Source organism: Nematostella vectensis, chromosome 5 (assembly GCF_932526225.1).
Source record: "Nematostella vectensis chromosome 5, jaNemVect1.1, whole genome shotgun sequence".
NCBI classification, from domain to species: domain Eukaryota; kingdom Metazoa; phylum Cnidaria; class Anthozoa; order Actiniaria; family Edwardsiidae; genus Nematostella; species Nematostella vectensis.
In genome coordinates this window covers 15784975-15798357 of record NC_064038.1, presented here as the reverse complement: position 1 = coordinate 15798357, position 13383 = coordinate 15784975, and the positions used below count along the sequence as shown (strand labels likewise).

Sequence of the window (13383 nt, the reverse complement as noted above, 5' to 3'; positions counted from 1 at the left end):
TCTGGCGAAGTATTTAAGATTTTGGTGGGTTTTTTTTTGCTTACATCTAGAGTGTGCCTATTGTCATCGAATGGCATAATAAAAAAAAATTCACCCGAAATTCAGCTATTTGGGTCTACGGTATCGTTAAGTAATTTTTGAAGTAACATAAAAAAACTAAAATTTTTAAGAGTAATTTATTCGTAGTTTGTGTTTTGCAGTATATCATATCTTGCATTATCCGTCGCCAACTCTGTTAGTCACCCTAACGCTTACCTTACGCTTATTACTGTTTCTATTTCTAGTACCTATTACACAACTAACGCTACGGTATTTAACATTTCTGCGTCTAAAATATTTCGCGACACTTTACGTTCGTTTCTGATAGTTTCCTTAACCATCTTTATACCGTATTTATAGTGTCCATATCCTCTAATGGTCGTTTTCTTGTTATTTTTACCCTATGGTATTAATTCTGTTCATTTGTATTTAGTGTACATTACACCTTTAAAGCTATCAGCTGTTAACTCCACATCCTACTCAAACGTCACCTTAATCGCGAAGTGGGAAAGCTCACGTAATCTCTCTCACGGGATACTCGCGGGTTACGAGGTGATTTACTCGAGTCTCGAGAATTCGAACACCTCCCTTCTCAAGGTGGACAACTCTAGCGCGGTAGTGCCGCTGACCGTGACAGACCTGAAGCCGTGCACTGTGTACGCGTTTTGCGTCAGGCCCAACACGCTCGAAGGGACTGGAGCGCTTTCGGACACTATTTACGTCATGACGAAATGTGGGCGTAAGTATTCTTAGTCCCTTTTTAACAAGATCATTTACGTCATTCAAAGGCATTGAAGCTTTCGGACAGGCATATTCTGAAATATTTCGGGGTCTAACCAACGAATAGACTGTATAAAGAATATAAAGATAATAAATGCTCCAAAGAATAAAAATTTCTAATGGAAGCCATAACTCCAAATAGAAAAACTCACAAAATACTCAAAATAACAGTCAATATGGTTCGTATCACTTGTTCTGTGACTTGCTTTTGAAGCTTCATTATTTTGGATCAAGCACACTCGTGACGTCGGGCGTCGGCGTTAAATTGTATGTTTTGATGATAGTGTCAACGGTCATGTTTCGCTCGGATTGGGGATTATAGTCAATTGTTCATAATTCTTGAGACACGCTTATCATCAGCATCTGCTCTCTTTTCTCAACAAAGTATCATTTTGTTCACTAAAAGATACGGCTCTAGAGGGAGGACTTGTGCACTTAAAGTGCAATACTTCTACGATAAACTACTCAATTGATGTCTTAGTATTATGCTGTGGATTAAAGAAAAACTTTCCACACAGCTCCTTTAGCCGCACCAAATGGTCTACAGGGTGCTGCGATTAACTCCACATCCATCCAGGTCCAATGGAGCCCCATTCCAGATTCGCAGCTTCAAGGTCCTCTAAGGGGCTATAACATAAGCTACGACCCAGTGAACCAAGAGCCAGTGCAGATCACAGTGCCTCCCTCGACGACAATGATAGTAATCCATGGCTTGATGAAGTATACGACATACAGGCTGAAGATCTCCGGAGTCTCTAATGACCAGGAGATGGGGCCTGAGAGCTTCTATATCAACGTTACCACACAACAGGACGGTAAGACTGAGTGGATTTGGGCTTACAGCTCTTGTGACATCGATTTAAAAACAACTGACTCTACACTAATGACAGAAAATATCTTTACTGCCTCTTTTGTATTCTGCTGTCATTGTAAGCAGTCGATTACTTGGTGCTATAAACTTAAAACAGTACTCTCCCATCCTAGCCCAGGCAAACAGTTTTTTTTACGGAAAAACTGGCAAATCTTTCTTTTACAGTTGCAGCCACTGTGTCATGTGTGACGTAAAATCCAGTGCAATCAGCAACGTATTGCTCAACAACAACAAAAATCTACCTTAAAAACAGAATAGTTAGCAAACCAATGTGACTCCGTTTCTTTCACTGAATTAAAATAGGTTTAAAACAACATCGATTGAAGCATAAAATTGAAATAGAGTTATCGCAAATTTCTTTTGATCCTTTTAAAAAGAATAAGTGGAAACAAAACGGATAAGGGTTAAGGAAGTATCCAAACTTTGCAGTAGATAAAACAGATTTGCCAATAGCCTCGATTGACAATTTAGCATTGCCCTATTAAAGTTCCTTGTATGGTCCTTTGATCGTTTTTCTTTTCAGCACCGAGCGCTGCACCAGAGTCAATCCAAGCAAACATCATCAACTCCACTAGCGTACGGATTTACTGGGAGCCACCTGTGAACACTGAACAGAATGGCATTATCCTCGGATATAAAATATTTATAAAGGAAACAATTCAATCCAACAAGACGAGGTCTTTCTCCTCTTGTTATACAGTGCAGCAAATTGACCATCTTAACAAATTCAGTCAATACAACGTTCAGGTCGCGGCTTTCACTAGCAAGGGATATGGTCCATGGGGCTTGATAAGCTTACGGACAGCAGAAGACGGTACGTGGTGGATATGGTCTTTATGTGAATAAGAAACAATGATACTCATCTGGCAGAATTGCCTTGCAAAGAGCAAAACCATACTCGACATTTCTGACAAGTTAACAAAAGGTTTTATATGTACAAAATAGACTCAACATAAACCAATAATAGGTACCGATTCTGAAGTGAGAAATGTCTGACCATCGGTCAACACTGTTTAGGACATTATCATTGGCATAGAAATAGGTTGTTATTTTCCTAGTTTGTTCTTGATGGGGCAAATAACAAGTACATTATATTACCTATAGATAAATACTGCTTGGGATTTTTCCCAATTATCAAAGCAAACATCTAATTTAATCAATTTCCTTTACAGTCCCTACTGCTTCGCCAAATATCACTGAAGCGTACAACACCAGCTCGACAAGCATTTTCGTGAGATGGTCAGAGCCTCCGGCACACCTACTTCATGGCGTCCTTAGAGGGTATCTGATGAGATACGGTTTGCGTAGCTCGGATGAGTCTCAGAAATCAATCATATTCATGCAGTGCCAGATGTTTATGAATGTGACCGAGCTTGAGAAACACGAGGAATACGAGTTCAGCATTGCCGCCGTGACATCAGCTGGCGTAGGCCCGTTCAGCGAACATATGTATGTCTTCACTGATTCCGACAGTAAGTACACGGATTGCAGTAGCTGGTGAAACAACAAGTTTCCCTACAGACCCTCCCGAACTCCAAAAATTGATTTCAGTTTAGGCAAATCGGATAGATGGGCTCTTCTTGATTTAACATGAAATTTGCTATATTCTCCTTGCATTCCTTATAAGACTTATTCTAATTCATTATTAGCAGCTTTAGGGCCAAATAGACTATTAGCAGTTATAGTTTATTTCCCCTAAATATTTTTTCCTAACTAGAACACGCCTTAGAATGGTTTGTTCCTTTAATCAATCATTAATTTCAGAGCCAGAAGGAACCATTCAAAACTTGACCGTGAACAGCTTGTCGGATCCCCGCAGCATCAAATTCAACATCCAGCCAATGTCAAAAAAAGATGCGAACGGGGACATTCTTGGCTATAATCTGTACATCTATGACAAACTGAGGAACAAGACAACAGTCGTCTCCGTTAATTCCTCTTCTGCCCAGGAGATTAATTATCTCAGCCCTTACACAGACTATGAGATTCGCATAGCAGCGTTTACATCCAATGGCGAAGGCAACAAAAGTGAACCTTTCCAAGTAAAGACCTCAGAGGATGGTAAGTAATCTTCGATTCACCATAGCTCATCGTTAGTGAACGGCGGCCACAAAACAATAAGCGCATTTTTATACAATACTTCAAATATATTGATGACGCTGATCAACAAAATATAAAAAGCCTTTTAGGGTTACGGTTCACGTTCAACCTAAGAAATGTCGAAAAAAATTTATATGCAAAAACGATTCGTTTCATTCCTTCTCTAGGGTACTAAAAACAAATAAAGAGATTTGCAAGATGTTATTAGGTGCAAGATTGTTGGACGTCATTGATATGGGACGTCATGACCTTTAGGGGCGCATTTTAGCGAAACTAAAATGCGCCAAAAAGCAACAAACTCTTTAAATGTTGGGGCAATGTAGTTTCAATTGACAGAGTGCAAAAAATGGTTGGAATGCTTTCAGTCATAATAGTCATGTGAATTCTTGTGAAGCTTGCCATGCACAGTAAACCAGAATGCATGATGTGTTTACCCTTGTAATCATTGGCAGCATTCTAAAATATAAAGACGTCACGGCAATCAAAAGTTAGTTTTGAAGCCACACATCTAGGGAGGTCATATCTCGTGCATCCCTTGACTAAACCTTTATCTTTTCACATCTAAAAGCCTTTCTAGATGTTAAGTACCAAGCTACAAGGAATCTGTTACCTATGGAGGTACTGTGCAATGCATACACCCTACTATTTTTATATTTACAGCACCTAGCAAACCACCAGAAGAAGTCAAGGTAAAAAATACTAGCTCGACCGGCCTGGCAGTAACCTGTATTTCTCCGGATAAGGAACATCTGAATGGAATTCTTCGAGCGTATGTGTTACTTCTTTGGGAAACCCTGGACCGCGCCAATACTGAAAGGAATTTTACAATACGGTAAAAAAAGCACTTACGCTTGGCACTGAAACCATTACGCAGTAAACCTATTGTTTCAAGGAATTCTTTGATAACAGCAAGGAAAATACAAAAATTCTTTATAGCCGAACTTGTTGTTGCGCGCGTAAAAATATTCTACGTGTATAATATACTTGCAGAGTACCAGCGTCACAAAGGAAGAGACGCGCAGTAGATGAAAGTGGCTCGGCAACCTTCGAGATTAATGGTCTTAAGAAATACACTGAGTACAGCGTTCAAGTCTTGGCAGTTACGGTAAAAGAAGGAGTCCCCACTATCGCCTTCAATATTACTACCGATGAGGATGGTAAGCTTGATCAAGGCTGCTCTGCTGGTGTTTTGCTAATGAAAACACGGCTTATAAAAGCAGGATCAATGACAGCAAGAGTTTACATGTAGTTATTCTCATTTATCTGGATTCTAAGCGAATTTTCTGCGGCTTAGGATAATCTGCGGTATTATTTTGAAAAAAAAATATCCAATTGACAAGATACATTACGGCTTTCTATGCATTTCATTTTCCCAAACTTAAACGAATTAAGAAATTTAGGACTTGGAAATCGCTGACAACAGTTAACAGAATTCCCAAAATCCGACTGCACAAGCAAAAATAATCAATTTTGCTTCGGATATGTTTGAAATATGTAGTATATTTTCTGTCGCTTCTTAAGTTTCATTTTCACAGTAGAGGTGAACTTTTTCTTCCTAGTCCCTGACGAGCCACCAACAAATATAACAACCTTCAACACAAGCTCGACTTCAATCCACGTGGCTTGGGGACCAGTACCAGAGGGACACCACAATGGCATAATCCTCGGCTACAAAGTGTTCTTTAAAATAAATGCATCTACGGAAAGTATAAATAACGTCATAATAAGCAACGCTTCTCAGCTTAACATTGAGATATCAGGGCTGGGAAAATACGAACTTTACAGTATCTGGATACTAGCGTTTACTGTTAAAGGCAATGGCAATGTTTCTACCCCAGTGTACTGCCGAACAGACGAAGACGGTGAGTACACAGTTAACTATTATTTTCTAACATCAAGACAAGCAATCTTTCTGTATGAACAGTAACTTTTTTAAGCGGACATCATCCGCTTGATTGTCAAAGCGCTGTGTTGATAAGGGTGCTTGGCAATAAGTCAACTCTAATAGAATATTGTCTTATGTTTCTCGGTTTCAAACACTCTTTCTAGCACCTGAAGGTGTGCCTGGAAACGTGACATCACAAGAAACCGTCCCAACTGGAGTAAAAGTCAATTGGCTGCCAGTGAAAAAGGATCTCGAGAACGGCATCATTCTAGGCTACCACATTGCCCTTTACACCATTAGCGGCGTCTTCCTAAAAAACACAACAGTACATGACTCGCATAGCTTGACCGCTGACCTAGATGATCTGGATATCTGGACTAATTACACCGTATCCCTGAGTGCTTTCACGCGTGTCGGGACAGGCCCATGGAGTCAGCGGTATTTGGTGACGTCAGGCGAACAAGGTACTGTTTGCATTGCCGTTTATGGACATATATTTTCATATTTAAACACGAAGGCGCGGTATAAAAGGGCCTAAGCCCCGCCCCTATTTTTTTCAAATGAAGAGAAAGTCCAATATGGCGGCCATTACCGTCACGAGCCCAGAAAAAATGCCCCCAAGAGCCCAGAAAAAATGCCCCCAAATCTAATGATTTCATATCAAACGAATAAATAATTTCCCAAATGAAAGAAAATATATGTTTGATTTGTACTTCGAGCCTTTTTTTGGCAGCGAGAAATGCATATTCGTACATTTACGGCGCGATTTCAAATCTTCCGCCTTTCCCTTCGACGCTATGTTTACCTTCCCTACCCTCTTAGGGAAGGATTTGGTGAGCTTGGGCCCGCAATGACCACAGTCATTGCTTAGCAGTCTATCCTAAGGAATTATGCGTGCAACGGGGTGCAAGAAGAGCTAATTTTTGCCATTTTTAGCGTGTTTAGAAAACATGTTTTGTGGAGCGATTTTTCTTCGCACTTCTTGGCCGGTAGCATTCGTATTTCAATCAGAGATTCGGGGAAATATGAAGAGCACTGTACTCTGGAAAGAAGCACATAAAATTGGGAGAAGAGGAAAGGAAGACAGGAAGAAAAGACATTGCAGAAAATAATGTGTTTGTTCTGTACTGAAATAGCACAAAACAAAGCAAGACATTAGAACTAAACATAAGCACCAAACATCAGGCGTAAAATCAAGATATCATATATGTATTTTATTATTTTATAAATCACTTTACAGCTGTAGTGTAAAAGGACACTTCAGTAAAACTTATTATAGTGAAACCATTATTTCTACTTTCTTGTTGCTGCAACAGGTGCTGCAATAGGAGCCTATCTGCTGTTGTACATCTGTTCAAGAAATAACCAAAAATCCATAAAGTGTTATGACATTTACCTGAGCAGGAAGAAAATTTAGTGTGGTCAGGGGATGCTGAACCCTAGTTGACTTCTACTTTGACAGAAAAGTGTTTAAAGACACTAGAATCCCCCTCCCAGACGCATCTTCAGAAATTAAAGTGGGGAATGCTGACTCTTAAGACTTGCAGAGAAAAAAAGAATAGTTAGGAAGCCCTTGGTTTTATATTTCACAGTCTTGTGAGATATCGCAAGAAATGACAACAAATTAATCAACAATAATTACAAATCCAAGCTTTTAAAATAAGTACATTAAAATGCCTCTAAAAGTCCTGGTCTCCTTTGCCCCAGCCCCACCCGCCAAAGTCAGGTCTCGTCTCAACACTATTAACAGTTTATCGTCCCACAACACTTTTTGTTAATCAATTATTTTTTTCCCAACTGTTCTCAATCTCCCCTTGACTTACCTAAATTTATGCGGAGTGATAACAACCTGTCCATTCATGTTGTCTAACCGTTCAGAGCCGCAAGACGCTCCAGCAAACATCACAGCCACTGCCGAAAGCTCAACCTCTATTCGCGTTCGATGGGACCCGATAGACCCATCCCGAACTCGCGGGATCCATCGCGGGTATCGGGTCTGTTACCAAGCTTCCAACACGCCTTTCCCGGACCCTTTACTTAACGTGACCGTTGAATCATCAGCCACAGAGGTACTGCTAGTGGACCTATACAAGTATGTGCGGTACTCCATTTACGCGGTTGCATTCACCGACAAGGATGGGAAACTCAGCAACACCCTCACGCTATACACACTCGAAGATGGTTAGTGAAATAAGCCATACCTCTAATGGGAAATGCTTTGTTTTGATTTTATAATACAAACTTGTTTGATACGGCAATCTAGCGACAAATTATCCTCTTGATCTCATTCAAGGAATCACTTACGATGGACCTTTATTATTTTGGCTTAACAGTTTATCACCAATTCACTCATTTTAGGGGCGGGTTTTGTAGGTTTCAGGTGGTTATGGCATAATAGATAGCGAATTGTACATGCAGCTTTCGTGCCGTTAAATAACCGTGCTAGTAAGTTAATAAGAGTGGATAAAAAAGCGTTTTGCACCTAAAAATAGGCCACATGTTGATTACAGGTTGCCAAAATATTGAGCTTTAAAAAAAAATAAAAAGGCTTGTAGCAAGTTATGCAATCTTATGTAATCCCCTTCTGACTAAGAGGGTCGGTAGAATTACACGGAAACTTCGCCTTACAGGCAAGACTTGTTTAGTTTTTTGTAAGATCGTTTACACGAGAAAAGGTACATTGATCTATGAGAGACCAATGCTTTACAGCACGATAATTTCCCGCAGTAAGTTTTCATACTTTCTCCCAGTCCCCGACCGTCCACCTCAGACCATCACCTTCTCCTTCCCAAGTCCAACGTCGCTTGGGCTCGAGTGGGATCCAGTTTCCTTTGGCTACCAGAATGGTATCATTGAAGGCTACAAGATCACGTGGTCTAGGGGGAACCTGACAAAAAAGATGGACCTTCACCATGGCAACAGGTTCACTACCATCGATGGACTGGAGAGTTATAAGTGGTATAACATTAGCATCAGTGCATACACAAGCGTCGGAGAGGGCGTTGCCTTTAAGGAGAGGGTTCTCACCAACGAAAACAGTAAGTCATTTTAAAACGGGGTGTCTCACGGGTTAGGTACACGGACTTGCGATAAAACAAGCCAGTTCAGAGTTTAAAGAATGACCGGATAAAAATGGGTCGAGTCTGACCCAAAATCCACCGAGGCGATTGGCTTCTTTGGATTATAGGACTGAAATTGCTTTATCGGCCAGCAACGATAAACAACCAAGAATTTAAGCTTATCGCGCCATTGACCGGGTGGCTACAAGACGGAATTTTGCTGGCTTATTCTATGTTTTATCGGCACTATTTCTTCGGATATCAGAGAATAAGACCCACATTTAATCACACTGAGGCGAAAGGTTTGTATCATAAAGCATACATGAATATCTCTGAGAGTTCTGACAAAAGGAAGGACAAAAAGTGTTGTAAACATGGCGATCGTAGAAGAGGGGTTAATCGCTGGTTTTATCATCGCTCACCGCTAAGGCAATTTTGGTATAATAATCATCAAAGAGACATCGCTTTAATAAATCACATCTTAGGATTCATGTCGCATCCTGTTTTGATTAATATTTGCGCAACATAGTACTTTTTGGAGCGAGTTTATACACTATATATTGTTCGAAAAATACAGAGGTTTGTATGGGGAACGATCGACATCCGGTGGATTTATCGCAATAACCTTACCTCAAAAGTTATATTATTTTAATAGAAACCAACACTGCAGTTTTCCTAAAATAGACTGGTGATGTTCATACTATAATAGTATAGATGTAAAACTGTTTAATGCAAAGATTAAGGAGTTTATTCATTCCACTTTAGAGCAGATCAATCACGAGCTTTTGACAAATTTATGCAAATAGTTATAAAACCTAAAACCTAAAAAAAATAAACTTCCTAAATGTTTGCAGATCCCTGCCTTGCGCCACAACAACTACTTGCCGAGAATCACAGCACACCTCACAGCATTCCACTGAAGTGGCAGCCAATCCCAGCACACTGTGTACAAGGCATATTACTTGGGTACCGAGTACGCTACAAACCCGTGTCTGCCGGAGATACCACCATAACCAAGAAAACTATAGAAGGGGAGAGGGTCGTTGGCGATAGTGAGCTAAGTGTCGTGTTGCAGAACCTGGACGTCTTTACGCGTTACAGAATAGAAGTTGTAGGGTTCACTGAGAGAGGCGAGGGTCCAGCAGCCATTACCTTCGGAGGTAAGAGAGTCTCTCGAAATAAAGACTAGTGTTTTATATCGACTAAGCAGAGACATGTTTTAGTGAGAGTGTAATTTTACTATTTCCATGTCATCACATGGCAATAAAATATGGCATTCGGTCAAGTAGACTGGTCTTATGATACGCTGTTCTAGTATTGACGAAATAAAGTTGAAACACAATTGTCGATCCTTAACCTGGTTTTTCTTTTAGCATATGGGGCGTATCTTAGGTTCCCCGTGTATTTATGGTTTCAGAGACTTGCCGTTGTAACCATCGGCTGAGCACGAGTTGGATGGAGTTTGCGCCTTACACAGTCTTCAACAAGTCAACCAATCACCTCACAGGGCTGATGCCACAAGTCATAGAGAGTATGGTGTCCGAGTGTTGTCGCACATGTGCAAGCCATGGGCCATCTTATGTGGACTTTGAATACAACGGTGCCAACACGTGAGTTCACAGCCAATGACTTGACGATATTGCTTCATGAGTGCACATATAAAGGTTGTTAATATCCCTAAATTTCTTATGCCAACAGTTTTCATATTATTAACGGGTTGACCAAAAGATCTTCCAAAACTATCCTTAATAACTGTTCTAAGTTAGTGATAGTCGCTAAGAGCAAAAAAAACGGCTAACGAAGTCTTTGTACGTTGATGCCCTCAGCAATGTATTCATCTTTCTATATTGATCAATTCTTCCTTATGCTAGTATCTTTGTTATTTTTCTCTAGTTCATCACGAGTTGAAACCGAAACGAGCTTACGAGCTAGTATCGACGGCACAACCGACCTTTCATTCCCCATAGCAGGTTATACCCTACAAACTGAGTACAAATCGACTAACGGCTACGCAGGCATCATAAAAACGTCTGGTGTAGCATTCCTGCTGTCATTATCAAAAGCTGACTCGAGCCATTCTGTGATGAGTGCAGTCACAGACAATTGGCCACTTATCTTGGTTTGCATTTGTTCGGCTTACATCATGGGGTGCGTCATATGGTATTTGGTAAGTACACGTTACGTCATATTGGTGGCATGTCATATTGAATTGGTGAGTTATTAAAAGTGAATATGGTACGTAAGTAAACACATGTGTTGCAGTATCGTATACTTTTTCTTTTGAAGGATCCAGATAATAAAGACTTCCCAGATTCCTTCATCGCAGGCAGCATGGAAGGGTTTTGGTGGGCGTATGTGTCCATGACAACTGTCGGGTATGAATACGTTATTGTTATGCTTATATGTCAATGCATAAAACAATAATATCACTGCTTTATAACAAACCCCATTTAACAGTTCTTTTTGCTCTTTTCGAAAGGTATCGAAGACTAAATTTGAAAACAAGGCGAAAGCTAACTAAGCGTAGTTCGAGAGCTCTATAACGTTAAAGCATTCGTAACAACATGGCTAAATAAACTAAAGATCGTCTAGTAAAGTTAAAGGTTACATGTGATTTATAAATTATAGCCCTTAGGGTAGTCTGGAAATAAAGAAAATGAGAAAAATCGCTTTAATTAAGTGTTGATATAGCTACTCTCCCCCTTTCTAATCCTTATCGAGAAGATAAGAATAGACGCGTTTTGCTTACGAGTTAGTGTTGGATATTCAATAATACAATAGCTGTGCCGAGTTGTATAAATAGTTATTACCATTTTGTCATTATGGTAAGTACAGTTTCGTGTAATACCGAAAATAAGATTTTTACAATAAAATAAAACAAACATTATATACTACCGTATTCTGGAATGAAATTTACACAGCGATTCTATTTGAAGAAATATAAGCTAAAATCATTTTAGGGGAATATTTTACTCTTGTCGAAAGTGTGTGTAATTCTTGACGGGAATTTTTTTATCGGAAACGCAACACAGCAGTGATCGAACCTAATTGGCTATGTGTTTAGATGCAGCGCAATACGGCATAACTCGACCAAAATACGCTAAACCTTTAAATTTATGTACCAATATAGATTGCTCGGATTACACGGTCACGTGGTATGGTACCTACCGACTTTCACTCACACGGTCACGTGGTATGGTACTTAAATTTTTCAAAGACACATTTACCCTTTTCATCAAATTTATTTGTAAGCCTTAAATGACAAATATAGGTAGATTCTCCATAATCTAAGTACTAATTTGATACCTGGTTCGTATAGTTTGGATAAAATGTGCGCGCAGGTCGGGAGAGTGTACCATAGCCTTAACCTAATAGGTTGATCTCCTGCCAAATAGGTATGGTGATCGATCGCCAGTATCCCCCAAGGCTCGCCTCATCTCCATTGCCTGGACTCTTGCTGGGGTTGTTGTGATTGGGATCATCGTCGGTAGCATTGCAACCTCCCTCTCTACTATCACCATAAAACAGGCCAGCTCTCTCTACGGGTTACGGGTAAGTAGTACAACTTAGGACTCTGGTTTTCCATTTCATACAGTACAAAAATGTTTAAATGTGGTTGCATATCTTGTGACAGCAAATGGCTCTCAAAATTAGTATGACTGGAAAAACTGCAGACAAGCTATAGAATAACTAGGTGGCACCAGGAAGAGAGAGTAGTACTCATAGCCGTAAACCACACCATTCCAGCCTCAGGTACACAATGTCTTACTTCTCTCCCATTTTGTCAACCAATAGTCAGTCACCCAGTTATTTTCTGTAAAAAGGGCAATAATCAAAAAAGTATAAAATGGTGCGAAAAATAAATTCCTACATGCCTTATTGTTTCGTTTCACAATTTTGAAATGGATATGGTCTGTGAACGTCTCAACATGACAGATTTGCCCAAAACAGCGTCTAAGGTGGCGTCGTTCCCCGGAGCCTAATACCACACTAAGGATAGTGAGCAATTGAGGTCAGCAAAATGTTCAAACCTAGGCTCTCACCTTGTTACCAAGCAAAGCTCAACAACAGCCCAGTCATCTCTTTTTGTGAATGTGGTAGCTCTAGGTTACGGTAATTCAAATGTAAAAATTGTTTGTATAAAGTCTCTCTAATTTCTTACATTATCTTTTCACTCTAGGTCGCTTCTATCAAGAACTCATATGAGTACCGTTTTGGTCTCAGAAGAAATGCAGTTGTTGATGTTGGTAAGAACAGCTCCCTTACATATTGGCAGCATGTTGCGTTTTTTCTTTCTCACGACTTACTTTTCGGATATCTATCAAATTACAACCTAACTAAAGCCACTACAGGTAACTTGTTTAGAAGACTCTTACCAAACCAAAATGAATGAGCTGTTAGCATGACTTCGCAATAAGCGGCAATAGTGTGTTTGTCACCTGACCACCATGCGAAGGTTTGCAGTGGGGCCCCGATGAATGTACATCATAAACTCGGTTGTAGCTGCCAGGTGTCCGTCATCCACTGCTTTTGATATAGATACATCTGTTACTGTTGTATTGTCGGCTGCGAATGGACTAGCACCAGTCTTGTTTTGGTGGCCATGCTGTGAGGGGATTCTTAACCGATATCCACCGCCTACGTATCGT

General features: G+C 40.1%; 1 protein-coding gene across 4 annotated transcripts in view; it reads left to right on the top strand.

Annotated features, from left to right (window-relative positions):
- The window catches only part of LOC5510390, a 68998-nt gene that overhangs the window by 47304 nt on the left and 8311 nt on the right, over window positions 1–13383 (top strand). For all 4 annotated transcript variants that reach the window (XM_048727984.1, XM_048727983.1, XM_048727985.1 and 1 more), the window contains 17 exons: window positions 473–778; window positions 1338–1634; window positions 2214–2504; window positions 2863–3162; window positions 3455–3751; window positions 4451–4622; window positions 4781–4947; window positions 5350–5652; window positions 5840–6139; window positions 7554–7856; window positions 8426–8713; window positions 9589–9894; window positions 10152–10344; window positions 10628–10901; window positions 11021–11109; window positions 12130–12286; window positions 12915–12981. In XM_048727984.1, the coding sequence (XP_048583941.1) occupies window positions 473–778; window positions 1338–1634; window positions 2214–2504; window positions 2863–3162; window positions 3455–3751; window positions 4451–4622; window positions 4781–4947; window positions 5350–5652; window positions 5840–6139; window positions 7554–7856; window positions 8426–8713; window positions 9589–9894; window positions 10152–10344; window positions 10628–10901; window positions 11021–11109; window positions 12130–12286; window positions 12915–12981 (4110 nt within the window). The remainder of the gene's footprint in view (window positions 1–472; window positions 779–1337; window positions 1635–2213; window positions 2505–2862; window positions 3163–3454; window positions 3752–4450; window positions 4623–4780; window positions 4948–5349; window positions 5653–5839; window positions 6140–7553; window positions 7857–8425; window positions 8714–9588; window positions 9895–10151; window positions 10345–10627; window positions 10902–11020; window positions 11110–12129; window positions 12287–12914; window positions 12982–13383) is intronic.